This window comes from Vulpes lagopus, chromosome 6 (assembly GCF_018345385.1).
Source record: "Vulpes lagopus strain Blue_001 chromosome 6, ASM1834538v1, whole genome shotgun sequence".
Classification (NCBI taxonomy): domain Eukaryota; kingdom Metazoa; phylum Chordata; class Mammalia; order Carnivora; family Canidae; genus Vulpes; species Vulpes lagopus.
This window is the reverse complement of record NC_054829.1, coordinates 21,534,736-21,561,420: the sequence shown is the minus strand read 5'-3', so window position 1 is coordinate 21,561,420 and position 26,685 is coordinate 21,534,736. Positions and strand designations below refer to the sequence as shown.

The window sequence follows — 26,685 nt, the reverse complement described above, 5'->3', positions numbered from 1 at the left end:
GTGGAGCTAAAAATCTTTTTAAAGTACATATATTTACTATGTCAGCCTAAGGTAAACTCTAGCAGGCTTGAGAAGAATGAGAATGAGAAGAGTAGACTCAGAGAAATATGTGGACTAGAGAAATGAAAAAATGAAAAAAATCAACAGTATATTAAATTGGAGAAGAACATGCATTTTATCAGGATAATTGTGCATTATCTCTTTAAATTAGTGGAAGAAAAATAAACCAGTCTTGAGTTTATCCTCTGATGAGTCTTCTCAGTATTTAACTGGGTCCCCAAATGGAATCAGCCTTACCAGAATCCACAGCTCGTTCTTTTGACATTTTGCAAAAAAGTAAATAAATAAATTATAAGTATGACAAGTAAAATGAATAGTTCCAGCTGTGACACACCAGCAGCATTTCCAGATTTCGTACAATATTAAGGATTTATTTTCACTTTGTTGCCTAGCAGAGAATTAATTGAAAGGTCTATCTAAGCTTCTCATGCTTCCTTGGGACGAAGTCAAAAACAGAATCTCCAACATTCAGTGCCAATTTAGAAAAGAAGAAAACCATTAAGTGGATAGGTGGTCAACTCATCAACTCTGAAAATTTATGTCCCTGAGGATCAATGTCACTGAAGCCAAATAAACACATCAGTGAATCTAATGGTTATATGAACATGTGAATATGAGACTGGCAACTGATTCTTTGGGTTGATTTATTCATCAAATGTTTACAGAGATCCTACTATGTGCTACCTTCTACACGCTGAGGATAGAGAGAGAAAAAGACAAAGGCTCAGCTTTCAGGGAACTTAAAATCTTATTTAAGGAGCTAAAATATGAAAAAAAAAAAGTATAGAACAAGGAAATGGTAGATAAAGTGCCTTTCAGCTAACTTTAGATGAGGGCCAGAGAGGGCATCTGGGAAGGTGACATGAAATGACATCTGGTCACATAAAAATCTTGGGAAAAAGTCTTCCTTACAAGAGGGAACAGCAAGTATGAAGGCTTCAGCCTGGGAAAGAACCTGACACATAGTGCAGAAGGAGGTCCTGGAAGCCTGGAGAATAGTGAATGAGGGGAAAAGGTAGAGCCAGAGAACCAGGTCAGGTCATCTAGGTCGACTGAAGGCCATGACACAGAGTTAGAATAAATCCAAAGGGCAGTGAGAATCCATCTGGAGGACTAAACTAAGGAGCCGGTTGGATTGAAAGGGAATTATCATGGACTTTAGGGAAGGTACTTAGAGTAGGAAGGTGTTTTTGGTTTCTTTTCTTTTTTCCTAATCTTTCTACTAATAACCTATGGCCCTAATCACATCATACTTAACATCCTTGGGGTTTCAGCTTATTTTTCTACTGAACAGAGTGTGGCCATTCTTTGTCAAGTGCTATGCCATATGTTTTGTATACATTATCTCATTTAAAATACTCAGGAAGCTCATGAAGGAAGGTGTCATCCACATTTTACAAAGGAGGGAACCAAGGTTCAAACTGAGTTGCCGTGAACCATCCCTCTTGCTTGCTGTGCTGCTCCTGGGTACATGTTGCTAGTTTGAGGCCACCACCCAAGGGCATGAAAGACTTTGAAAGAAGGAGACCTCCTTTGGAGGTTTAGATCCCAGATCACCCTTACAACTAAGAGCCAGACTAGTTGGGATGACTGTACACCATTTACCATGGAGGCAATGTGGACCTTTAGAATACTGATTTCAGAACCGGTATACCAAATCACCACCATAAATGCTAAAACGGACTTGATATTTGACCTTGAAGACAAATCATTCATAGGTTTGTTATGTTTATCTGTTAGAAACGCTAACTTCCTCAGTATCTCCTCAGGGGTGTCCCAAGGATGAATAGGACTGTCTAATCCCGTTTGTGTTTTTGGTTTTTTTTGTTCTTTTTGTTTGTTTGTTTGTTTGTTTGTTTCCCAGTGAGTTTGAAATGTTCATTGAGATCAGGAGTATAAAAGGTGCTGTAAGCTCTTTTTTAAAAGACAAATGCCACCTAAATACTATATATATATATACAGAGAGGGAGGGAGAGATGATATCTAGAGACAGATATATACACTTTCACATATATAGGATTATATTCTGTGATATCTATATGATTATATGTGATATATAGATACATGATTTAGCCGGCAAGTATCATATAGTATATATATGACTTAACCATCCAGTACTATTCCCTCTGCCTCCCCCTAAATGTAATGTGCTCTTTTTAACCAAGGTGAATATGAAGGAGGAAATGAAAGCCAGCAAGATCCCCTTGCCCCCCTCCCCAGGGTTAGGAGGGCTGTCCTTTGGGTTTAGGCCTCCAGCTCTCCTGCTGCGGAGTGCGGGGAACCGGGGAGGCGGGGGCGGAGGCCGCATCCTCCAGAATGTCACTGTCCCCGGGCAGAGCCCTGGGTCAGCTTCCTCCCGGAGGCACAGATGGCCAGGACGGGCGCGCCAACCCTCTTCCTGTCACTCCCGCTGTCCCCTGCGGGTTCAGCCTGGATGGAAAAGCCTCGCTTTCTGGTGCCCAACGCCCAGGAGGCCCAGAGGCTTCACCCACGGTGGGGGGTGGGCAGCGCCCCCAGGGCGGTCAGGAGCAGGCCAGCCCCTCATCCTCCGTGGGCAGACGCGGCCGTCGCCCCCCGTCGCCCCCCGTCGCCCCCCGTCGCCCCCCGTCGCCCCTTCTGAAGTTCCTTGAGCGCGGCGGGCGGCGCGGGCGCTAACCTGGCTGTCCTGAGTGTCCAGGAGCATCCTGCCCAGCACGGGGGCGGGAGCCACTCCGGCCAAGGGCCCCCAGCCACCAAACCCCTCACCTGCGGGGGTCCCCAGGCCACCTCTCCCGTGCACTGTCCGAGAGACAGGACGTGGGTTTCCAGGGTGCCCCCCCGGGCGGGGTGGGGCGAGGGGCCGCGCAGCGCAGACCACCTGGCGGGCGGGAGCGTGCGGGCGGCACCTGCGCGTGCAGCCACCCCTGCGCTCCTGCTGACTCAACGGGGTTTATTTTTATTTCTATCTGAGGTTACTTCAGCCTTAGCCACCGCCTGCATTTTTTTCGCCCCAAATTGCAAAAGGTGCCTTGATCATCCAAATTTGGCTTAATGCGCCTGGGAGGTAAGGGAAAGAAAGGGTGATTTTAAAAAACAAAAAAGAAGAAGAAGAAGAAGGAAGGCACAGCGTCCGTCTGTCGGCCTGCGGGTCTCACTCATCCGCGCGCGCACACACGCGCTCACTCTTTGGGAGGGCGGCGGTGTGCGCGGGAGGCTCGCGCGGGTGTAGACCGGCGAGCGTGTACTTGAATGGGGAGGGCCGGGATTCCGGGTCGCTCGGGCCCCTCCTCCCTCCCGAGCCAGCCAGTCCCTCGGCAGAGCGCTCGGGCTGCACTGATTTGCTCTCGGGAGTGCGCTATTTGCATATGACTTGCCCATTTGTGAATTTGGCTCCCCAAGTCCTCGCTTCACTTCACCTGTGCCTCCCAGTGGCGCGCACTTTGCAGGCGCCCGCCTGCCCGCCTCTCCGCCACTCCCGCCGCCTGCCGGGCACCTCCTCTGGCGCGCTCCGTTCGCCCACCCGCCCCTCTCCGCCCGGGGCCACGCTGGTTTGGGTGGCTGCTCCGTGCTGGCTTCCCCCTCCTTGCCTCTTCCCCTCCGGTCCTTCTTGTTCTCTTCCTCGCGCTGCTGCTGCTGCTGCTGCTGCTCCCGCTGCTGCTGCTCCCGCTGCTGCTGCTGCTGCTGCTGCTGCTGCTGCTGCTGCTGCTTTTCATCCAGTTGGGAAACCCGGGACGCAGGCGGTTGCTCCGTGGCGCTCTTCCAGAACGCGCAGGGTTAACAGCCTCCGCGCCCTTCCACCGAGACTTCGGGGAACACGCAAGAACTCTCCCACCTGCAGCCCCCTTTGGCCTGGCAGTTCTGCAGTGCATCGCATGGAAGTGGAAAAGAAAAAAAAAAATGTCCAAACTGCCTGGATGTTGGGATAAACTAACCTGAGCCTACTTGGGTCTCCTGCTGCCTCCCCCTCTTCCTTCGTTTCCACCTTTCCTCTGTGTGGCTTCCCAGAGTGTGCAGTTGAGTCGCCTGGAGCTCAGGAGGGAGCCGCGCCGGGCCTCCCCTGACATGTGTGGCTTTCCTGGGCTCCCTAGGAGGGTTGCTGTACCTGGGTGGACTTTGGTTTTCTAAATTTCAGCCCCGGGATAAAAGGAGCTTTTGCCTTCTATCTGGCTTTTCTTTTCTTTCTCTTTTTCTTTTTTTTTTTTTTTTTTTTTTAACTGATTCATCATCTGTCTTGAAAGCGCTCATTCCCTCCCTCTTTCCAAAATACGGGCAAGTGTTCCTGCTGCTATGATGGGCCCTTGGGCATCATGAACTTCATTATTCCTCACTGGCTGGAATTCAAACTGCCCATCTGTAGTGGTCCAGTGCGTTGACCATGCACCTGAGAATCCGCGCGAGACGGAGCCCTCCTCGCCGGCCGGCCTGGACGCTTGGGATCTGGTCCCTCTTCTGGGGATGTATCGTCAGCTCTGTGTGGAGTTCCTCTAATGTAGCTTCTTCCTCCTCCTCCTCTTCCTCGCCGGGGTCTCACTCTCAGCACGAGCACCATTTCCATGGCAGCAAGCATCACTCAGTGCCTATTTCTATCTATCGCTCCCCTGTTTCCCTTCGAGGAGGAGGGCACGGTGGGTCTCTCTGCTCTTTATCCTTTTAATGGGGCATAGCGATTCCTTAACCCACTCGCCTTTCAGGTAATGTCAAGGGTGGGAAGATAATAAAAAAAATTGAATTTAAAATGATAAAAAAGCATCGCATGTGCATGAAAGAAGGAAATGTTCAGTTCCTCCATAAAGGCTAGTGTTTTCTGCCCCAGCCCCTCAATTTCTCTGACGGTTTCTCCTCTCCTTAGCTTTCGTACTCATAGCTTCACAAACACCACATTTTCCCCCTTGCAACCTTCCACCTCCTTCGACCCCCTCCCCGTGATGGCAAGCAACTTATCAGATAAGTCCCAGGTTTTGCACTTTGAGAATATCCATTCACCTTGCTTTCACCCTTCTCTCAGAGCTTGTTTTGGAGCTAGTCACGGGGAAGTAGATAGCAGGGATCCTTAGGTCCTCAGCCTGAAGTTGATGAAACTGGTGTAAAGTGATAAAGGTCGCGGAGGAGAGTAGCTGAGTGTAAGAAGGCAGAAAATGTGATTAATAAAGAGTAGCCTTTATTGTTCATCTGGGCAGCTCTCTGTTTGTCCACATGTCTGAGCGAATGACCAGCTGTCTCGAAAACTGCCTATGCGAGATTGCTAACTGCTATGTAGGAAGTCATAAAATAGATAAGACAAAGTCCATTTATAATTAGGCCAAGTGTAAATTATAGTAACTGTAGTCCCACCATTTATACAAATGTTATTTCAACTAAAGGTAACACTGGTAGGCTTGTTCACACAATACAGGTATGATGTGTTTGGCTCCGAACAGCCCTCCTTGCATAGCTGTTGAAGGGAGAGATCTATGACTCTTGAACATCTATTCCGAGCAGGCTGCCTCTGAAAGGGCGATGTCTGCCACCAAGGTGGGAGTTTGCTGTAGTAAACTGTTCTAAAGAAGGGATCTTCAATATTTGTTTACTATTCACTCTACTCTGGTGGTGAGGAGAGTAGGAATCACAGAGCCCAACGGCAGGAGTAGCCCTCCAGGGAGCTGTACAAGTGAACCACGCTAGAGGTCCCCTGCCCTAGCTTGTATTTTGAAGACCTATAGCATGCAGACCCCATTCGGAATGTCAGTTCTTCCCACTGCCTCCTAGCCGTGCGCTTCTGTTCTGTACTATCTGTAGTGTTAAGTGGAAGCACATTGAGAAAATGCCAGCACGTACTCTGGCTCTTTCTGGCTCTCTCTTTAAATTTTATTTGATGGAGTTGTCAAGCGGCTCAGAGCTTGTAAGGCTGGTGGAGAGGGGTGGTGGGAAGGAGTGAATGCTTGATTTTGATCTGGTTGCTGTTTTCTCTGTGACTCCTGCTGGGTTGGTCTGGAGTAGGCTTTCTTAAAAAAAAAAAAAAAAAAAAAAAGGAAAGAACTACAACCACCCAAAAAGCAAAAGCAATTTCACTGAAATGGAAACTGTTAGCTCCTAAGGTGGAGAGGGACCCGGAGTGCTGGTGGGACTGCAAAGAGTGGGGAAGAAAAAAAGGGGAGTGGGAAATGGAGGAAGCCAGACAGACGATTACTAATAGCCATAATTAAACATGGAAAGGCTCAGCGATAATTAGCTAAATTTCACTAATTAGTGTAAATGATCAACAGGGAGATGGATATTATGCATTAGTTAGAGGTTATAGGCTGGCAAAATCTTGATGCTTTCTGTTCAGGATGTAAACAGTTAAAAGCAGCTACTAGTTAAGTGATGGTATTTGCAGAGCCATACTTCCCAGGGGTTCCTAAATCTGTCAATCTCTCTCTCTGCCTCTCTCTCTCTCTCTCTCTCTCTCTCTCTCAGTTAAAAGGGCTAAAGGGGTTGAGCCTTGCACAGATTAAACACAGCTCTTTTCTACTGACTTCATTTCTTCAAGGATCTGTTGCTCAGTAACTTCTGAATCTTTTTTGACTGTTTCCTAGTCTGGTTTCTCATTAACCTGCATCTGATAAGATTCAGTGTGATGGAAAAAGGAGAAAGCAGTAACTAAATGACTAGACACCCCAGAAAAGGCCCACACCCAGGAGAGCTGTGGAATGCAGTGACCCCCAGGGTCTGGTATGGCTAAGATAAAAAAGCTCATGAGTTCACCTCTTGAGTATCCTCTTTCAGTCCTGCAGTCCCATCCCATTGATTTGGGACTTGGAGAGAGAATGCATCTATATTAAGTAGGCTCCTTGCATATTTAATTAATGTTTTTGAGCTTGAAAACAAGAGAAGCGGCAATCAACAAGATGCCCCAACCCCTGACTCCAATCCCACATCCAAAATGTGACCTTTTGTGTCCTGAAAAAAAGTAGAAGACCCCTTGGAGCTTTGCTAATGCACCTCTCACTCATACTTGGAAGTACACTTGCTTTCTCCTAGCCCAGACAAAGCCTTCACTAACAGCAAATGTTTTTTTGTTTTGTTTTGTTTTGTTTTGTTTTTTTAAATCTTTTGGATGGAGGCAGTAGGAGGCAGGGTACCAGCAGACTAATGTTGTTACTAATAGCTTCCAGCCAACCTTATTCCAGAGTTAAAAGCATCAGTCTCTATTGTCTGTGAAGGAATAAATGCCCTTCATTCTGGTATAAACTGAAAACTAGATCCTTGAATCTGAGAACTTTCTTTCAACTTGGGGGGATGTTTGTTTGCGTTACCCTTGTTCCCCCCTGGCTTCCCCTGAGAAGCCAGAAATCTTCAGAGTTGTCCTGTTAATCAGTTGTTGTCACCCCTCGGTCCAGACCACCCTGCCCTGTAGTGGGGTTTACACTAAGGCAGAAGGAAGAAACAGAAATCCTCCGAACAGCTGCCTTTTATCCATACTTGATTCCTATCTTTGGAGAATCACTTATGTATAGATTTGACTAAAGTCTTTATCCCAGAGCAGCCTAAAGAAGGCTGTGCTCCTTTATGAGTTCAGGAGACAAAGACCACCCTGCCTGAGGCACCCCAAATACTCTCAGGGTAGGATTATGTCTCAGGAGAAAATCAACTCTCTCTTCTCAAGTGGGATCTAGTAAGTTGTCCCTTCTCTCATGGCTCCCTGCTCTCTGTCATGCTCTTACCTATCAGTCGTCAGTCAGCCAATGTTTATTGAGCATTTATTTACTGTGTGTCAGGCTGCATGCTCCTGGCTGAGGATAGAAATCTACACAAGACATTGTCGTAAAAAAAAAAAAAAAAAGACATTGTGGTGTGTTCAGTCAGGGAAAATTTCAGAAGTATTTTGATCATCTATGAAAGACAAGTGCTTCTAATTTGGGGGATGGGGTAAGGATCCAGCTACTAAAGCAAATCAGTTAATATACAATTTAAATATTATTTTTTTAAGATTTTATTTATTTTATTCATGAGAGACACACACACAGAGAGAGAGAGAGAGAGAGAGAGAGGCAAAGACACAGGTAGAGGGAGAAGCAGGCTCCATACAAGAGGAGCCCGATGTGGGACTCGATCCCAGGACTCCAGGATCGCTCCCTGGGCAGAAGGTGCTAAACCACTGAGCCAGGGATCCCCTAAATATTCTTTATAAAATGCAGATTTACATTCTTGTGTCCTTCAGAATATCCCTATAAGTATTTTTTATCCTCAATTTTATTTCCATGCTTAAATATCATGCTTATTAAAGCTCCTAAGTAGTTTAGTGGCATGGGAAATACAAATATAAAAACACATTTATTTATCAACCTTTAGTTTCATAAAGGAGGTTTGTATGTTTTTTCTCCTCTCCCATCTTTAAGAACGCCAATGAGCATCTGCCTTAAAAGAATGCTTTCCATATTTAATAGTTTAAAAAACTGACTTTTCTGAAAATCTAGATTTAGTATGTGCCTTACATTTTATCCTCCATAAAATAGAAGGCCTTCCTGACTCTTTAGGAATTTAGCTGACATAAAACTCAACTTTAAATGGTAATGCACAACAGTATATTTAGAGGAAAGTCTCATGCTCAGAAGCCAGGGTATGTGTGTTTGTAGGGAGGTACCATAAGTCCTATTTGAATCATCTCAACAGAAGTGGTGGTGGTCTGGTTGTGCCAAGAGTCCTTCTTGTAAGAAGTTGTGCTCCTCATTCATTGTCACCTCTTAAGTTTTTCCAGCCATGAGGCTTGTTTAACTCTGATCTGTTGAGCACTTTCTTCTGCTCAGCCAGCTGCTTCCTAACCACATTCTCTCTCCCTTCCTTCTTGGGATTCAGTTTGCTGAATAATTCATAGTATTGGTTGACAGATAAAATTATAAGATTTATATGTCTTTGGCCTTGGTGATGAATTAATTAAATTGGTTTCTCCTTCTTTCTCTCCTCTAGATGCATTGTTTTTCTTCTCAAAAAAAAATTGGCTGTCAAGTGGTAGGTCTGGAGATTTGCTTGTTTTTGAAAGATTACCAAAGGCAGTTTATAAAATCCTACTGTAAATCTCTTCAGGACTTTCAATGCAGATCATTGTGTAGGGTGGAGATGAGGGCTGCTATATCATAGGGACAGGAGGTGAGATAATTGGAACAATTGCTTTCAGGAAATAAACAAAAACCTTCACCAGGCTGGGTGATGGCTAGAATTCCATAGTAAGAACTTTATTGTTTTATCATCTGATTTTTAAAAATATTTTATTTATTTATTTATGATACACAGAGAGAGAGAGAGAGAGAGAGAGAGAGAGAGGCAGAGACACAGGTAGAGGGAGAAGCAGGCTCCATGCTGGGAGGCAGAGGGAGAAGCAGGCTCCACCACGGGACTCGATCCCAGAACTCCAGGATTGCGCCCTGGGCCAAAGGCAGGAGCTAAACCGCTGAGCCACCCAGGGATCCCCTATCATCTGATTTTGAATCTAGAAGTAACATATTCCATTTTACATTTTAGTGAATAAATTTTGTGGATCTCGGAAGGCTTATTTTGCTAAGACCCTGGGTGATCTGAGAGGGAGGCAAATATCTGAAGATAAACCTTAGCCATACTTCCTTCCCTCTATTAGTTTGTTAGGACAGCCATAACAATAAAATAAAACAAATTTAAAAAAATCACAGGCTAGGTGGCTTAAACAACAGAAATTTATTTTTGCACAGCTCTGGAGGCTAGAAGTCCCAGGTCATATTGTTGGCAGATTTGATTTCTTCTGAGGCCTCTGTCCTTAGCTAATAGGTGGCCACCTTCTCATTGTGCTGTTGCATGGTCTTTGCTCTATGTTCATCCCCCATGTTCCTTGTGTGTCCAGATATCCTCTTCATATGAAGACACTGATCAGACTGGATTTAGGCTCACCCAAAAGTTTCATTTAACTTAATCACCTTTTGAAAAGTACTCTCTCTAAATGCAGTCACATTCTAAAGTACTGGGATTTAGAGTTAAAACATGAATTTTGGCAGGACACAATTTAGCCCATCACACTCCTCCTCCTCCCCTATTACACAATCATTGGGAAAGAGGTAACAATGTACTGTTCAGTGAATCTCTGCTAAACTCAAATTTTCACAGTGGAAAAATAAAACCTTCAGTGACAGCGGTAATAATTTACAAAACTGATAAGCTGCCTCATGAGGAAAAAAGTCTGTTTATTTGTAGAAAACAAAACCAGTAGGTTTAGTTCAAGCTCATGTTAGCTTTCCTATCAGTTTATCTTGTGTGACTCAGTCTATACCTTGGTGTACATGTGGACTAGTTCTGTTTGACCACAGCCACGTGCTTTGCAGACGGACTCTAATGTCCATGCTCCAAGACACTCTCTCCTTAGACATGCTGCCATTCCAGGCCAGACCTTCTTGCCCACCCAGTGACTTCCTTTATAAACTGCACTTGCCCATTATTGTATTTTCCTGAGACAGACACCAACTCCCTTCAGATCTCACCTTTCAGAAAAACAAACAAATAAAACCAGGTAAAATCGATATCAACATCTCCTTTTTTGGCAGGTGAAAAACACATCCTTTTAACAATATATCAATTTCATTATTTTTCTGTTGGATTTTTATTTTGTGAAAGTTCATCTTAAAATATAAATATGAATATGAAGTAAAAAAAATAAACATATATGAAGTAATCTGTCTATATCATGACATGTCATGAGGCTTGGGTGATAGAATGTTTTACAATTATCAAGCAACTTGGCTGCCGTAAATCCCAGGCAAGATATTCAACTCTTTGGGGAATGAGTTTTTGAGTGGGTTTTTTTTTTTCCATTTTTGTTTTTATTTCTGTATTCAGATACTTTTGAAAAGTGACTTTTGAGAGAATGCATGCTAATGAGGATGACAGGCGATGATAATGGACACGGGCAGTGTGGTGGTAGGTGGGCGTGGATACAATCAACTGCAAGATTTAGAATTGGAAAAACTAGTTCTCGGTCTTTTTTCTGTCACTTAGGAACTTTGTGATCTTGGATAAGTCATGAAGTTTGACTCTGACTCAGTTTCTTCATCTCTAAACTGAGGATAGCAATAATAATATCACACAGATGTCACAAAATTATGTGGAAATTAAACAAGTTGTGCTTTGTACATTGCAAGCTACTGAGTGCACGTTAAATATTCTATGAGAACTATTTTAATGCTAATGCTCTTTCAGTTCCTGGTACAAAATAGAGCTTCAGTGTTGAACAGCTGCTGGTTGGTAGTTTGAGGTTAAAGAGCATGCATCTCCTGCTTCTCTTCATTTTCTTATCTGCAGCAACACTTTCTGCCTCCAAGGGGAGACAATTTTAATATGTATTTCCTTGTTTACGGCACTAAAAGAAAATAGCATATGTGGTCAGCTTGTGCTTTTTGATAACATGGAAAAAAAAAAAAAACATGCCAGGCCAAATTTAGCCCAAAATGACAAATAGCAAACTGTTTAGAAGCTGAGTGATTTAGTGAATAAAAGGGAAGAGTCCCCTAAGAAATATTCTGAGATCATTTTAGAAATACATAATTGGATCATGTTTCTAGAAGACGTCTGCTGAATTTAAACATTCCTATATGATGCTCAGCATCCATTGAAAACTTGAATTTTTAATCTGGTTTATACTAGGAAAAAGACAGGTCTTTCCAGGACTGCTATTTTTAGATCTGGAAATAGAGAATTTCTTTTAATGTCATTTCTGGTGCTTCTACTCACCAGGACTCAAAGTTTTAGAGGAGGTAGGAGTATGGGAGGGGCTGGTGCACTTAGAGTTGACTTGCGGAGCCCAAATTTAAACCAGAATTATTATGGAAAGAAACTCACGCTGGGCTATAGATGTCACTCCTAGTTTTCTCCCTTTTGTCTCCCTCCGAGACTCTGTGACTTTGGATATGACATTATGTTTTTAAACCGTATTCATCTTTTAACATTTAGGCACACTATGGAATATCTTCATCCACTAGCCTATCCTCTTTCTTTTACCAGTAGTTTTCTGTGTGCATTGTAGAGTGTATGTGCCTTAATGCTGTCATTGGGGGGAAATTGGCTTTTTCATTTCTTCCTCATTTATACAGTGAGTGGGTCGAGTGAGACAATCTCTCCAAATGATTCTCGGCACAAGGACTGCATGCTTCTCCAATCTGTGTGTCTTTAAACATATCACTATGTATCTGACACTGGTCTGAGTTCCACAGGTCTGCCGGTATTTTACAAGTTTGTTTTCTTGACTAATAACACATGCCAAAGCCACAGCGAGGTTTTCTCTTTTCCCCTCCAGCAGAAGTAGGATAATGTACAAGAGTGGCACACTGTGATGTTATAAAGCCCTCCGTCCAACTTCGCCACAGAGTCATGTCGAGATGGGAAGAACACAGCTTTCGTTTAAACACATCTTATCTGTACTAGAAAGGAATTCTGTGTTATGTTTAAAATGCTCTGCTGTGTTTAGCTATATCAGAGCAGAGGGCAGGATAGCAACTGTGGGTTTATAAAGAGCAAGTGGTTTATGTCTACTTCTGTTAGAGTTTTGAGAGACTTGCTTGGATCATATACTTTCACACTGCCCACACCTACTATGTGCCAGTCCTCCTCCAGCGCTTTACATATATGATTTCATTTAATCCCCGCAATCCTTTGATACTAATAATGTTACCACCATTTCATACATAAGATCAACGAGACTCAGAGAGCTTATGTGCTTCGACCAAAGTAATATGGTGGTAAAGCCAGAATTCAAACTCAGTTCTATGCACAAGGTTCTTGGCCTTTCTGCTATACCACACAGTGTGTCATCTCAAGAAACAGGAAGCAAGCACAGCGAACTCTTTTGTCAGAAATAGGGTGTACAGGTTACTGAGATGTTCTGATTAATATGGGTGGTACACCTTTCCAAAGCATCTACAAGAGTGTCCAATTGATAATAAGTATTTGAATGTTTGTCAATCTGCCTGAACCCATTCTGACCCAAGGAGATATTAATTAGAAGGAGAATGCAGATGAAACACTCACACTGACACAGGTTTTTTTGAGTGAATGAGTAAATGATTGAGTGAGGTGCCCTATGACTGGTCCTTGTTTACTAGGAGAATAGGAATAGTCGTTTATAGAAGAGGCGAAGGGCAGGGGAAGTCATGTATTTCCCAGAAGCACACTAACAGGGTTACTGAACCTCAAGGCTACAGAGAGCTTAGAGATTATCTGACCTTCTTATATTCCACACGGGCAAAGTGAGGGCTTGGCAATAGGCATCCCATCAGTACCGGAGTCAGTTGAGAATTTGGGTAATATGACTCCAACTCCACCATCCATTTCTTCACTCCTCTGCTGAAGGGCCAACTTCTCACTCCTTCAAGAGCCTTTCTCAAATTGCAGCCTTGTGTCCCATCTCTCCTTCTGGAGACTGATCTCTCTTTAACCAGACTAAGTCCTGCAAGATTGGATTCTGCTGGCATAGGACTTCTCTGGGCTTCCATAAAAATTATTTTTCTTGTGCATTTTTCTAATAGGTGTTTGGCTTTGTGCTAAGAGGCAGGCTTTCTTGGGGTGGTTGGAAGGCTTTCTCTGTATGGGAGACTCCAGTGTGGGAAAGCACTCAGATTTAGGTTCCTGTGTAAGGGGACATTGCCTGTACCAGCTGGGTCTCATCAGAAAGCAGAGGGAAATGGCCTATGTACTCATCTGTCTGTTTCCCATCTGGAAGCCACAACTGAGTTATTGTTCAAAGACATGTCCCCTGACCCAGTCCTCACCTCTTGCTTGCCAGCTACTGAGTGGCTATATGAACATAAAGTTCCTAGAAACCAGCAAGCCATATTTTCTGAGCTACTGTTCTCACCCTCCCTTTTTTACTGTTTTGAAATATTTCCGTCACCCCCCCACACATTAGAATATAACTGTGTATACTCTTGAGTGACTTTCCCCCAAACTATGAATTTCAACTCTTTCTGAGACAGTCTTTTAGAATTTGAATATAATTACATGCTTTGGGTGCAAATTGTGGTTTTTGCTACATAAGAAACTAATGGAAATGATCCGCCTGCTCCTGTAGTCTACAGATTATATGTTTCAGAGCTGGGGTATATATTTAGGCTGCTTTTCTGTGTGGCATATTAAAATGAAAATGAAGTTTGGGGTGAGCCACCTCAGTTGCTAGGCAGTAGAGCAGGTTGGTAGAGCACAGCATTAAACTGAACCAGTGTTGGGTGTTTTATTTAACATTTATTTGTGTTGCCCCTTTGTCATTTGATGTTGTCATAGAAGGGAAGGGGAAGGACATAGGCAGGGCCAGGCTGTCTGCAGAGACTCAAATAAGAAAGAAGAAATAATTCCCTCCAACACCCAAACTGAATGAGCACTTTTTAGAATTTGAAATTGCTGCACAGAGATCTATTTAGGAAGAACAGGCGAGACTTGTAGAAGTGCATAGGTGTGGCCACATCTTCAGGGACATGGATTTGGACAGACACTTAATTTCAGATTAGGGCCAATAACTAGAAAGAGAAACTAGTTTCCCTGGTTTGGCCTTGCCTCAGTGGCTCTAGATAAAAGGCCATCACTCTGGTTAAAATGTTTTAATGTGTCTCCACAGTCCATTTAATTCCTGGTCTCAAATCCCAGGCATATCATGAGCAAATAGTGTTAGGTGGCAAAGGCTTTGGGGCTTCTTTTAAGTGACCACTAATAGGGTAACTCCACTTTTCTTTGAATCTTCAGTTTTAATGAAAGTCTAAAGGCCCTTATGAAAAACTAGATCACAGGTAAATAAAGCAAGACCTACTTGGATTCTTTTTTTTTTTTTTAAATAAATTTATTTATTATTGGTGTTCAATTTGCCAACATACAGAATAACACCCAGTGCTCATCCCGTCAAGTGCCCACCTCAGTGCCCACCACCCAGTCACCCCCACCCGCCGCCCACCTCCCCTTCCACCACCCCTAGTTCGTTTCCCAGAGTTAAGAGTCTTTCATGTTCTGTCTCCCTTTCTGATATTTCCCACTTAGTTTTTCTCCTTTCTGCTTTATTCCCTTTCACTATTTTTTATATTCCCCAAATGAATGAGACCAGATAATTTTTGTCCTTCTCCGATTGACTCATTTCACTCAGCATAATACCCTCCAGTTCCATTCTTGGGGTCAATGTTAGCAGCATTGGTTATTTAAAAGTTTGAAAGGATGGTTAAAGGGTTAAACCTGAGCTAGAAATTTGGCTAACAGAATGATTTAGGTAAAGAGAGTGTCCTGTGGTTCAGATAGTCAAGGTTTTGTTGTATATCTTTTTCCTTAAACCAATTATTTTATATTTCTTTCCATGAGCCACTATCTCTGCATAATTGGATGGGGGATTATGTGTTTACTTATGTCAATTCAATCTTCTTAGATAAAATAAACCCACGAGAGGAGACTTCTGTGCTTTCACAAGAATGATAATAGTATCTACCTTACTCTTAATAATTATAACAGCAATATTTCACTTTTGTGTGTGTTCTTTCAGCATTCCTGACACTTTTCTAAAGCTCTTAGCTCGTTTAGTTCTCCAGTGAGGTAGATATAGTTGTTTTCACATCTGAAAGACACAGCCACTAAAGCATGGAACGTTTGAGTCATAAGGTCAGATCATAAGGTAACACATGGTAGAACCAGGTTGGGTATCTAAGCAGTTTGCATCTGAATCTGTGCTCTTAATATTTAAATATTCATGCATTATTGCCTAGGATCATGGGGAAAAAATTCTCAAAGTAGTCTTTTCAAATGCAGTATATGGCTCTTTTTAAAAGGTCTTTTATGTTAGACCTAGAGCCAAGATTAATTATGAGGACTGTGAATATTTTCTAAACTTAACAGCTGACAGTATGCACTTTGTGTCGGTCATTAGTTTCCTGAACCTAATTCTAGCATGTCTTTTTGCACAGGGGCTTCCCACACAACACCACCAAGTGGTTCTCTCAAATACCAATTCAACTCCATTCTGATACCTGTCTACTTGGAGGTAGCACCGGATTCCACAGGTTAGGGGTTCAGTCCTACAGGACTCCACTGCCACTCCCAACCCCCACATCAGATGCCAGTCACCAGTCTAGGTTGTTACCTGTACTTCTGACCAATTGGCTCTAAAGCAAAGAGTTCCCAAAACCCTCTCTTTAAGTTCAATTAATTTTCTAGCATCTCTCACAGAACTCAGGAAATCCATCTACTTACTAGATTATTGATTTATTATAAGAGGATAGAACTCAGGAACAGCCAAGTGGAAGGGTTGCATAGGCTCTGGTGTATGGGAAAGGGCTCAGAGCTTCTATGCCCTCCTTCTCCAGAGGCACCATTCTCCCCAGTCTCCATGTGTTCAACCTGTAGGCTCTCTAAACCCTGTCTTTTTAAAAAGTTTTTGTGTAATTTTTTTGGTCATCTGAATGACCAAATATTCATTTCTATAGGTCATACTATCACAGTCAAGTATTAAACTAAATGCTTTATCTTATCTCATTTAATCCAACCATCCTTCAGTGTAGGCGCTATTACTATCAGAAATGTAACAGGGAAAGAAATAGAGACTCAGAGTTAGGTCATTCATTTCAAGTTCTTCCAACTATTATTAAGCAGTTAAACCCTAGTATCTATTGAAATTTTAGGTCAAGTGATCTATACAAATAAAACCTGTTTCCTGGTATTGAGAGCAACTGATCAGAACATTTCCCTTATTCACAAGTGCTATTATATTATAGGAAATTATGCTTTCTGAAACTTACACAAGTTTCAGAGTCAGATGGTAAAGAATGGTCACATTTTCAATGGTTACTGTGGGCTTTCTTAAATTATAACGTTAGGCAAACCATCAATACTTCCTGGTTTTAGTGCTCTTACCTGCAAAATGAGAGGGTTGCAATTAAGGACCTTGAAGTGGCCTGCCAACTTTTGTCTTTGCAAATTTGGTATTCATCTTACCATCAGCACCGACAGGCAAAATTCTAATGATTTCTAAAACACTTCTTCAGTCTCATTAGGTCACCTTTGAATCTAATTTTATTTTTGGCCCTTTATACATATGGCAGAAGTTCATTAATTATAAGGGTAAAACTAATGAAACAAATATTCCAAGAGCGTCAGTGGTTTTTCAATTTGGATATGTGTGTGTATATGTACACGTGGGTGAATGTGTGAGCCCGAAAAATATAATGTAGCATAAAGACCTTGATAACAACCTAATTAGCTCTTGACCTGGAATGTAAAGTCAGACAGGAATTAAACCTGCTGTGCATTAGAGATGTAGGGATGTTTCAGTACCTGCTTCTTACTGCTCTGATGTTATTTATCAGTGCATTGTGTCACGGGGGCTCATGTTAATATGTCAATTATAATTGAAGAGGGGGATATCTTTAATGTGAGAGCCTTGGACCTCTATGGACAATACCTCTCTTTCAGATGATTCATATTTGTAAGGATTTCCATTATATCATTTTGTATGTATGCCCTGCTACCCCCATCATCTGTCAGTTATTAAGGACCTATTAGACTAGCCATCATATAAGAACACTTTTTCAGACCATGCTGAGATAGTGATGTTTTCGTTTCCCTGTACAAGGTAACTTAATAATAGTACTTTTGAAATAGATCTACCACCTGAATACTAAGTTTCTCAGGCCCTGGGGTGATGCCCCTAAAATAATATTCTGATGGAAGGCCCTCATTGGACTCCAAAGCAGTTTTAAATTTGTGGAATTTTCAGATATTTAACTTAAAAGGCATCTTTAGAGACATTTTCCATCAAATTATTTTTCACGTAAAGAAACTAACAGTCCAGGAGTTTCTGAATTGTTCCCAAATTACATTTTTCAAGTTAGGAGCAAGTCAGGGCTATGACACATGTGTTCAGATTTGACTTAGTCTTCTTTCTGCTGCACACAGTGTTCGTACTCAAGCTTTCCAGGCCACCTTTTTTTGCTGTGGACAAGGAGATGATGATAGACTCTGGTACAAGTGGTATAATAAATTAGCATGAAGGTAGCAGAGAGCCAAGTTACTTCAAACCCTCACATCGTTTGCCTTAATCACCATCACAGAATGTGGTTCCTGCTCCATCCTAGGCCTGCCATACCCTCACAGGGTTCCTACTTTCTCTCTGCCCCAGCAGCCTTGACGGGAAATTCAGTGCACTGCAGTTCAATCAAACCATTTGATGAGAGCTTTTGAGCCTAATTACATGGAAGGTTTCATCTAGTGAAAAGAAAGAGAAAGGGAGAAATTAAATTGAAGTGTAAATCAGTCAAGGGTTTAGATCCCATGCTTGTTTTCTTTTTAATCAAGAGTAAAATGAGAGGAGAGTTTTAAGGATCATCACAAGACACCATTAACTATCCAAGGAGTTCTTGACTGAAGCTGGTTTGTCATGTAAAGAAAAGTGTACAATCTGTCCATAAAAGGAAGTATGCAAAGGTTGTGCTTTGGTTTAAGAGAATGATGCTGAGGGACAGGACAATTTGTTCAGTGACTGTGTCATCTTTAATTCCTCTAGATAGCTAGCATATTTTCTTGGTAATGATGTAATAAACATGTAGTGTGTAACTGGGGTAATTATATATTGTGTAGGAAAGGGTAATGTTTTCAGTTCATTCAATATTGGACACTACACCTGAAATCAGTTATTCAAAATTTTCGCCTGTTTCCCCTGAGGTTGATATATGTTTGGCACATCCCTCTAAAATTACTTGGTATTTGTAGAGTGCTTTACAGTATTGCAGAGAAAATTTGTGATCTTTTTTGATCCTTGCCATAGCTCTCTGTGGCAGGAGGACAAGTGGTATGGTTGTTATTCATCCCATTTTTTAAGCTGTTTTAATTAAAACTAAAGAAGTATAAGTGACTAAAGTCATTCAAGTATTAAGTGACACAGCAGAAACTGACATCCATCTTCTGTCTACTACATTACTTGGCATGATTTAGTATCCTGTGTAGAATTCCTGGACTTTCTAGTATGTGAAGAAGGAGAAGAGAACAGCAGAGAAGACAGTATTTACTGAGTACTAGTTAGGACAGGGAAAACATGACTCACCTTAATTATTGAATACTTATGGTGAGTAATGCAGGGTCCTGGCCTGTGTTCTGCAGTGAACAATTGAAACATGGATCCTATATTCAGAGGCTTACAGTATGGTTAGAGATGTCTTAAACTAATGCTTAGATCTATCCTTTCCATTCCTACAGAATCCCTACCAATGTCACATGGACAGTTGCAAACCTCCTTAACAGATCTTCCTAAACTTCCAATTGCCCTTCCCATCCATGCTCCCCTCACCACTGGAGCCATCCATCGGAAGTACCAATAATAGTGAAAGGGAATAGAAGGGAAGGGAGAAGAAATGGGTAGGAAATATCAGAAAGAGAGACAGAACATAAAGACTCCTAACTCTGGGAAACGAACTAGGAGTGGTGGAAGGGGAGGTGGGTGGGGGGTGGGGGTGACTGGGTGGCGGGCACTGAGGTGGGCACTTGACGGGATGAGCACTGGGTATTATTATGTATGTTGGCAAATTGAACACCAATAAAAAATAAGTTTATTATTTAAAAAAAAAAGGAAGTACCAGTCTGATCATGTCACTCTCCCATAGGCTCCTCTTGGCCTGCTGGACAAAGCCTTATCAGATCATGTCACTCCCTCTGTACCTAGAATAAAAGCTAACCCCTTCCCTTTATGATCTGGACTCCACTTGTCTCCAATCCCATTTCCTAACATGATCTTTGATGACCTTGGCTGACTTCTACTTGATGATGGTGGTGTTCCTTGACCATGCCAATTTCATTCCCACCATCAGGCCTTCATATCATCAGTTCCTTCTCCCTGGAATGTTTTCATTTTCATCCAGAGTGCCATCATGGCCACTACTTCTTATTGTAACATCAGGCTTCAACTTCAGTGTCATCTCCTCAAGAGCCCTTCCTTAATGTCTCAGTCTAAATGTTTTTCTTTCAAATACCAGTCCATAATAACACCTTGTTTTCTTTTATTTTTAGCACATATACTTCCATGAAAGTTCTTTTTTTGTGTGTACTGCTTCCATCTATCTGCTAGAATATAAGCTCTAAGAGCAAAGACCTTATCTACCTTGTTCATGGTTATATATCCAGAGCCTACAACAGTGACTAGCAAGGAGTGAATTACCACAAACATTTGCTGAATGAATGGATGGATGAACAATTGACATATATTGCCCTTCAGATATGGCTTCTGCCTAGCCTTTAGCCTCAATTTTCACAAGGGTCTTATAAAACTCCTTGGGTTTAGAATATATTACTCCATTGATTGTTAATCTCTTCTACTCGTTTTTTACCTTATAGCTCACTCCATAGTGTCTGATTGGCAAAGTTTTCCCTACCTCTTATTGGCACAGTGAATTTTTCAGACTCCCATGTTTTTCTCCTTAGTGCCTTCTCATTGAATAATTAAATTATTAAACATACATTAAGACTCCTACTGAATTCTAGGCACTGTCCTAGGTACTAGATAGTTAATATAAGTAGAGTTTAGCCCTACAAGATGGTCATGCTTTGGTAGAAGACCTCATTTTATTAAACATATAGTATTAAATTGTTATTATTTGTTGATGGTGATTGTTTCTCTCACTTGGTTCTGACTTCTTTATGGATAATGAGTGAGTTCTTTTGCGTGACCAACATAGTCTTGTTTTATAAAAGGTGCTTGATGGTATTCATCAACAGAAGAATCTAGTGAGTGGGCTGACAGATAAAAACAAAGTATTTTAATACATGGAATAGTATGTCAGACATCATGGAATGGGTAGAAACTACTGTGGGAGTATAGAAGGAGAAATGTCATAACATCATAGGCATTAAAAAGTGCTCTGTAGGAGAGGTAAATTTTCCATTCTGTTTTGAAAAATGATTTTTATAGGCATGCAAGAGAAGGGGTAGAGAGTATATTGTGGAAAAAACAATAGAGGGTTGTTCAGGGATCAGTAGCCTACTTTGCTGAGTGATGAGCATGTAAAAGGACATTGAGAGAAGAGTTGGAAAAGGAAATTATGCCTGTTTGATGGAGGATATTTAGAAATGCTTCTAGTAGCAATTGGCACCTTTGGCATTTACAGTGTGAAAACCAGTACTGTGAGCATTATCTGATTTATTCCTTTCAGTGATCTTGTGTGTGTGTAATTTTTGTTTATTTGTTTTATTTGTTTTGTTTTTTTTGTGTTTTTTTGTCATTATCACCATTTACAAGAGAGGAAAAGGATCAAGACTGAGAAGTTGATGCTTAATTCTTACAGGAGAGTGCTGTATCTTTTCAAAATCTAGATCTGGTTTTGTAATTCCCTTACTTAAGAAAAAAAAAGAGAAGCAAACAAAAACAAACAAAAAAAACTATTTTTTCACAGGCCTTCAACAAAGACAAAAGCGTTTGCTGTGGTCTGGGAGACGCTGCCTGGCCCACCACTGCTGGCATTTTTAGCCTTATCACCCACCAGACCTTCCACTATTTCTATCTTAGCTCCCTGGGCTCCTCTCAGTCATGGCTACTGTCCCTGTATGTACTTGCCTTTGAACCTCCTATTTAAGCAGTTACTTCCCTCTATCTCTGGTTGTTACCCACTTAGAATTGAGGTTTCTACCTTTAGTATATCACCTATTCTAGAAATCCCTCCTTCATTTCCTTGAGAAATTCAAATTTACCTCAATGCAAGTTCTCGTAATCTTTAAGAATTCTCCCCTTCGTTCACGATTGCTACTTTATATTTACTTGTGAGATTATTTGATTAATATTTGTTTCCCTGAGTATATTGTAAAGTCCCATTTGAATCAGATGGGGTCACAAGATTTAACAAGTAAACATGTAAGATACCCAGTTAAATATGATATCCAGATAACCAACTTTTTTGTCTTTAAGTATGTCCCATGTTATATTTGAGGTACATTTGTACTAAGAAATGTTTTTCGTTGTCTAAATTCATATTTAACTGAGTATCATATATATTTTATCTGGCAGCCCTAGAAACCACATTTGTTTTTGTTCCTAGCACAATAGCTGGGGGTAGAACAAATAGGTAACTATCCAATATTTGATTAATGAATTGAAATGCTAAAAAAAATATTCTGACAGTGCCATGTAGGATGAATTGGTAAGACAAGAGGCTGAGTTTGGAAATTGTCATAATCATACAAGGTAAAAGTAACATGGGCTCAAATTGAATGATGGCATTGAGGCCAGAAAGATGAAGATGTGTAGGAGGACCATTTCTAAGTGGGATTAGAATTGGCTCAAGTGTGACTGCATAGCAAACCAACACCCTGAGGAGTAAGGGAAAGGGTCATTTCAAAACACTATGATCAGGATCTAAACAGTGATAAAGATAAGAATAAATATAACCCTCTCACTTATATGGTGCTTCACAACTGTCAAAGTACTATTCCATGCTCTCTCTTGTGCCCGTTTGTAGGAGAAGCTTGTTTCTGAAAAGATGGCCATTTAATTATCACTTTCCCTTGTAAGTCCAATTACATTTCTCAATCAATGTACTTTATTAGTTCAGAGATGTTTCTCTACATTTCTACACATTCTGAACTAATTCTACTTTTACTTAATCTCCACGTTTCTCAGTGCTGAATTCTTTATTTCTGAAGCACTGGATAATTTTGTATTATGCATAACAAACCTCAGATGCATTTATATTAGCAGGTGGATTTTTTATCCATCAGGTTTTCTAAAAATGGGCTATAACTGGCCTATAATGAGATGACCAGCCAGAGGCTAATTTCTGTGGTATTTCTTCCTGATGCCAGAACAGGTGGAGGTTGACAAGTCACAAGCTCCCACTTCAGATGATAAAGATGTAATTCCAGTATTCAAGTTTGTGTTGAAAGCAAATCTTTTCATTTCTTATTTTTCAATTAGTGCTGAGTGTAGCTCCATGGCCTCTAGCTACAGGAGGCCAGATGAGCACATATTCTTAACTAGATGCATATACAGAGACCACGGTTAACATTTCCTCAGCTGCTTTTGCAGAGGTCTTGAATATTTTCCCTCGGCACATCCTTGCCTGGGAGCTGCTATTTGAAAGATCAGGTGTGATGAGTGAATGATAAAATGGTAGAGACAATAAAAAGCCAGCATAGCTTAGTGGAAAGAACTCAGGCATTCTAGTTCCACACACCTGCCTGTGACAGGCCACTTTCTCAGCAGATTACTCTAGACCAGGGATCAGCAAACTCTTCCTCTAATGGGCAAGATAGTAAATATTTTCAGCTTTGTGGCCCATATATCCTCCGCCTCCCCACAACTACTCAACTCCTCCATGGTAGTGTGAAAGCAGCCATAGATAATATGCATACAGATGAGAATGGCTGTGTCACAGTAAAACTTTATTTACAAAAACAGGCAGGTGGAGTTTGCTGACTCCTGCCCTAGACTTGAGCTTCCTGATCTAAAACTGGCAGTAATAAAATCTGTATTACCAGATTGTTGTGATTAAAAATTTCTATATACACTAAAAACGTAGTACAGAATCTGACACATAAGTAAGTGTTCAGTTCAGTAAATGTTAACCACTATTGTGATTATAATAAATGAGTTTTAGGATTTGCAAGGGAACTTGGGGATCACTGGCATTTTTTCCTTTTAAAGGACACGTTAAATGAAGGATCCAGGAAATATAGGGACATAACCAAGATTACTGCAATCTGTTTCCTCACAATTCTGTTCATATCACCACTTTGGGAATTCCCAAATTCCCACTTTTGGGAATATGGCAGCATGAACCCAAGCTGAATCTTAGGGGATATTGGAGCATTGATTCAACTGAATGCATTGAATATTAACCATATGTGAGACTGTGCTACATATTACACAGGATTCAAAAATCAATGAAGTTCTTGCCCTTAAAGATCTAGCAGCTTTTGTTTACCTAAATAATTGTATTGAGGTGGGAAGTGACAAATATTGAAAAAGTGTCTCCTGTGTGCCAAGCCCTATGCTCGAGTGCTTGTATATGATATCTTATATGATTCCTTCAATGGTTAAACTTCCAGCCTTTTATCCTTGTAGACACTAAGGCTCAAAGGTTATGTAATCTGCTTGAGGTCAATAATTAGCAAGTACTGGAGAAAGGATTTGAACTTGTTTCTCTAATTGCATACTGCGTACCACCCATTGGTGAAGGCCTCCTGCATGAAGTATGGTGCAATAAACTATTGCTACAAAACAAATAACTCTAAAACAGTGTGTTTAAAACAACCATGCTATTTGCTCATGATTCTGTGGGTTAGCCATTTAGGCTGGATCCAGCTGCTTAGTTCTGAAGTCTTAGTGTCACATGGGGTCCCTCATGTGGTTGTACTCATCTGGCCGGTTGACTGAAGTCGATGGCCTAAGATTGCCTCACATTCCAGCTATTGTTTCTGGTCTTTAGTCTTAGGGGATATTAGGTGGCTGGGCTATCTCTGCTCCATATTACCTCTTATCCTCATCTTGGCTTGCTTGGGCTTTTTCACGTGGTGGTCTCAGGACTGTATTCTAAGACAGTGGAAACAAAAACAGTAAAAACTTTCCATAGCTTGGAAGTCTCACAACAGCATTTTCATTGTTTTCCTGATTAAAGCAGTTCTCAGGGCTAGGCCGGAGTCAATGGGTGGGGAAATAGATTCAACCTCCTAGTGGGAGGAGCAGCAAAGTCATATCACAGAAGGATAGGCTTTCAGGGTGGGAGGAAATCTCACCATATTTGCAAACAATCTACCACCAAGTAATAATGGATTTGGGAGTTGGACCTTCACAGAAATATAAAAATTTGAGAAGTATTGACTTTGCCAGAACAGAAATTATAAAGAACAGCATTAGTTATTAGGTGAGAATGAGGCCACACAGTTAGACTATATTATCTAGGAAATTTCCTTTTGCCCTTGCTCTCACAAAGGAATTGCTATTACTATATGTAGGGATGTAATTACAAGAGTAGTTTCCATATATATGATTTTTCTAAATTTCCAAAGAATTTTAATTTCTATTGTAACACATTAAATATGCCATATAGTTTTGTTGCATTTTATTACTCAGAGAAAGAGGGCAAAGCTACTCCCTCCTTCTTTCTCTACTATTTGGCATCATCTTTGCAGCAAAGCAGGTTCCCAGCTCACTTCCCCAAGACAATCATGTGGACCGTCTGTGGTGATTGACTGGGGCTGAGTGTTTGCCTGGGCAGGTGTTCTGTTGTGAGAATGAAAGTTTGATTGACTTTAAGATGGAAAGGAAGGAAGAGGAGAAATTTTATTTCATCGGCAGCTGTCTTACCCATCTTCATTAAGATGGGCTGTGGACACTGCAAGGCCATTCTGAACCAGTGGTCATAAAACTAATAGGCACCACTCAACCCAGGCAGCTCATATTGCCGCCTGAGATCTGTCATCTTGGTGGTTATTGCACAAGAGAAGGAATCTCCTGTAGGGAATGCAACAGTTGTTGTGTGACAGAAGTGAAACTGAAAGAAATAGATTTTTCTATTAGCTGCAAATCAAACCCTTACACATCATCCCTTGAAGGTGACAGCACCTGATTCTCTAAGGTAGGGTTCAAGCAAATCATCCAGGCTTACAGAAGACCATATGGAATTAAAATCCACATGTGAGCATACACACCTGTGTGTTTGTGGTGTGTGTGTGTCTGTGCATGTGTGTAGGTAGATGAAAAAGTATGTGACTCCTCATTTGAAGTCTTTGATTTGGTTCTGTGTGTAATGGATGAATTTGTGGACTGGGGGTTGGAGTATGGGAGCTGAAATGTACTGGGAAGAGGAAAGTAGGAGAGAGGATACAGTCCTGATTAGGAGAATCTTGAAATGAGTGAGCTAATAGTATTCATTCCCTCAGATTCTGGCTCTGAGCTCTTTCCCTCTGGAAATGTTTGCTGAAGGGCGGCAAGAAAAATGTTCTTTTCTTCTGACAATCAAGTATGTCAAATGGCAGCCTGCCATGAGTATTTCTCTCCATTCCTGAGGTTCTTTTGTACTTCAGTCCAATGCCTCACATCCTGTGGGTTATAATAATAATGGTAGCAGTTACCATTTATTGAGCCCTTGTCATGTGCCACGTGTTCTGCATTATTACAGTGGCTGTGATCCATGAAAGAATTCTTTTAAGACAGCAATATCTCTAGGAAACTAAGGCACAGAGAATCTAAGTAACTTGTCCAGGAGCACACAGCTGGTAAAGTAACAATTTAGGGATCTGAACCTCCCAAAGTCTATGCCCTTCCAGTGATCTACCCTGCCTCTTCAAGGCTTGGGCTATAGGGGATGCCCTATTGGAGTGGTATAAAGATTTGTAAAGAGATTTTTAATTCAACTATTGTCTAGATATTTGGAAAGTCTCCTCAGCCAGAGTCAGGTCAAAAAACCAGCTATCTGATCTAATAATGTTATTGGAAAGAAAGTAAAGATCATGGGCAATGGAGACTTTTGGATTCAGAAGGGACTCACTAGGTCTAAGGGTTTCTCTGACCACTGTTACTCCATTGCACTGAAAATGAGGTCTGGGCAGGTCAACCACGGTGTTGTAGTTAGTAGCAGAATGGAATGCCTTTTCTCTGATCCTTGCCCTTTTGCCTCTGCAGCATTGTATATCTCTTGTGGGATTTACTTTTTCAGGTGTCATATCAAGAAATAAGGT

At 41.5% G+C, this 26,685-nt stretch overlaps 1 protein-coding gene across 6 annotated transcripts in view; it reads left to right on the top strand.

The window, feature by feature from the left end:
- The window catches only part of NRXN3 (neurexin 3), a 1,543,117-nt gene that overhangs the window by 1,024,284 nt on the left and 492,148 nt on the right, over nucleotides 1-26,685 (top strand). For 3 of the 6 annotated variants that reach the window (XM_041758645.1, XM_041758641.1, XM_041758642.1), the window contains exon 1: nucleotides 4,248-4,664. The exons of the other annotated variants lie outside the window; for them this stretch is intronic. In XM_041758645.1, coding sequence (XP_041614579.1) covers nucleotides 4,415-4,664 — 250 coding nt within the window. In that variant the 5' untranslated portion in view covers nucleotides 4,248-4,414. Of the gene's footprint in view, nucleotides 1-4,247; nucleotides 4,665-26,685 lie in introns of those variants that run through there. 6 annotated transcript variants of the gene reach the window in all.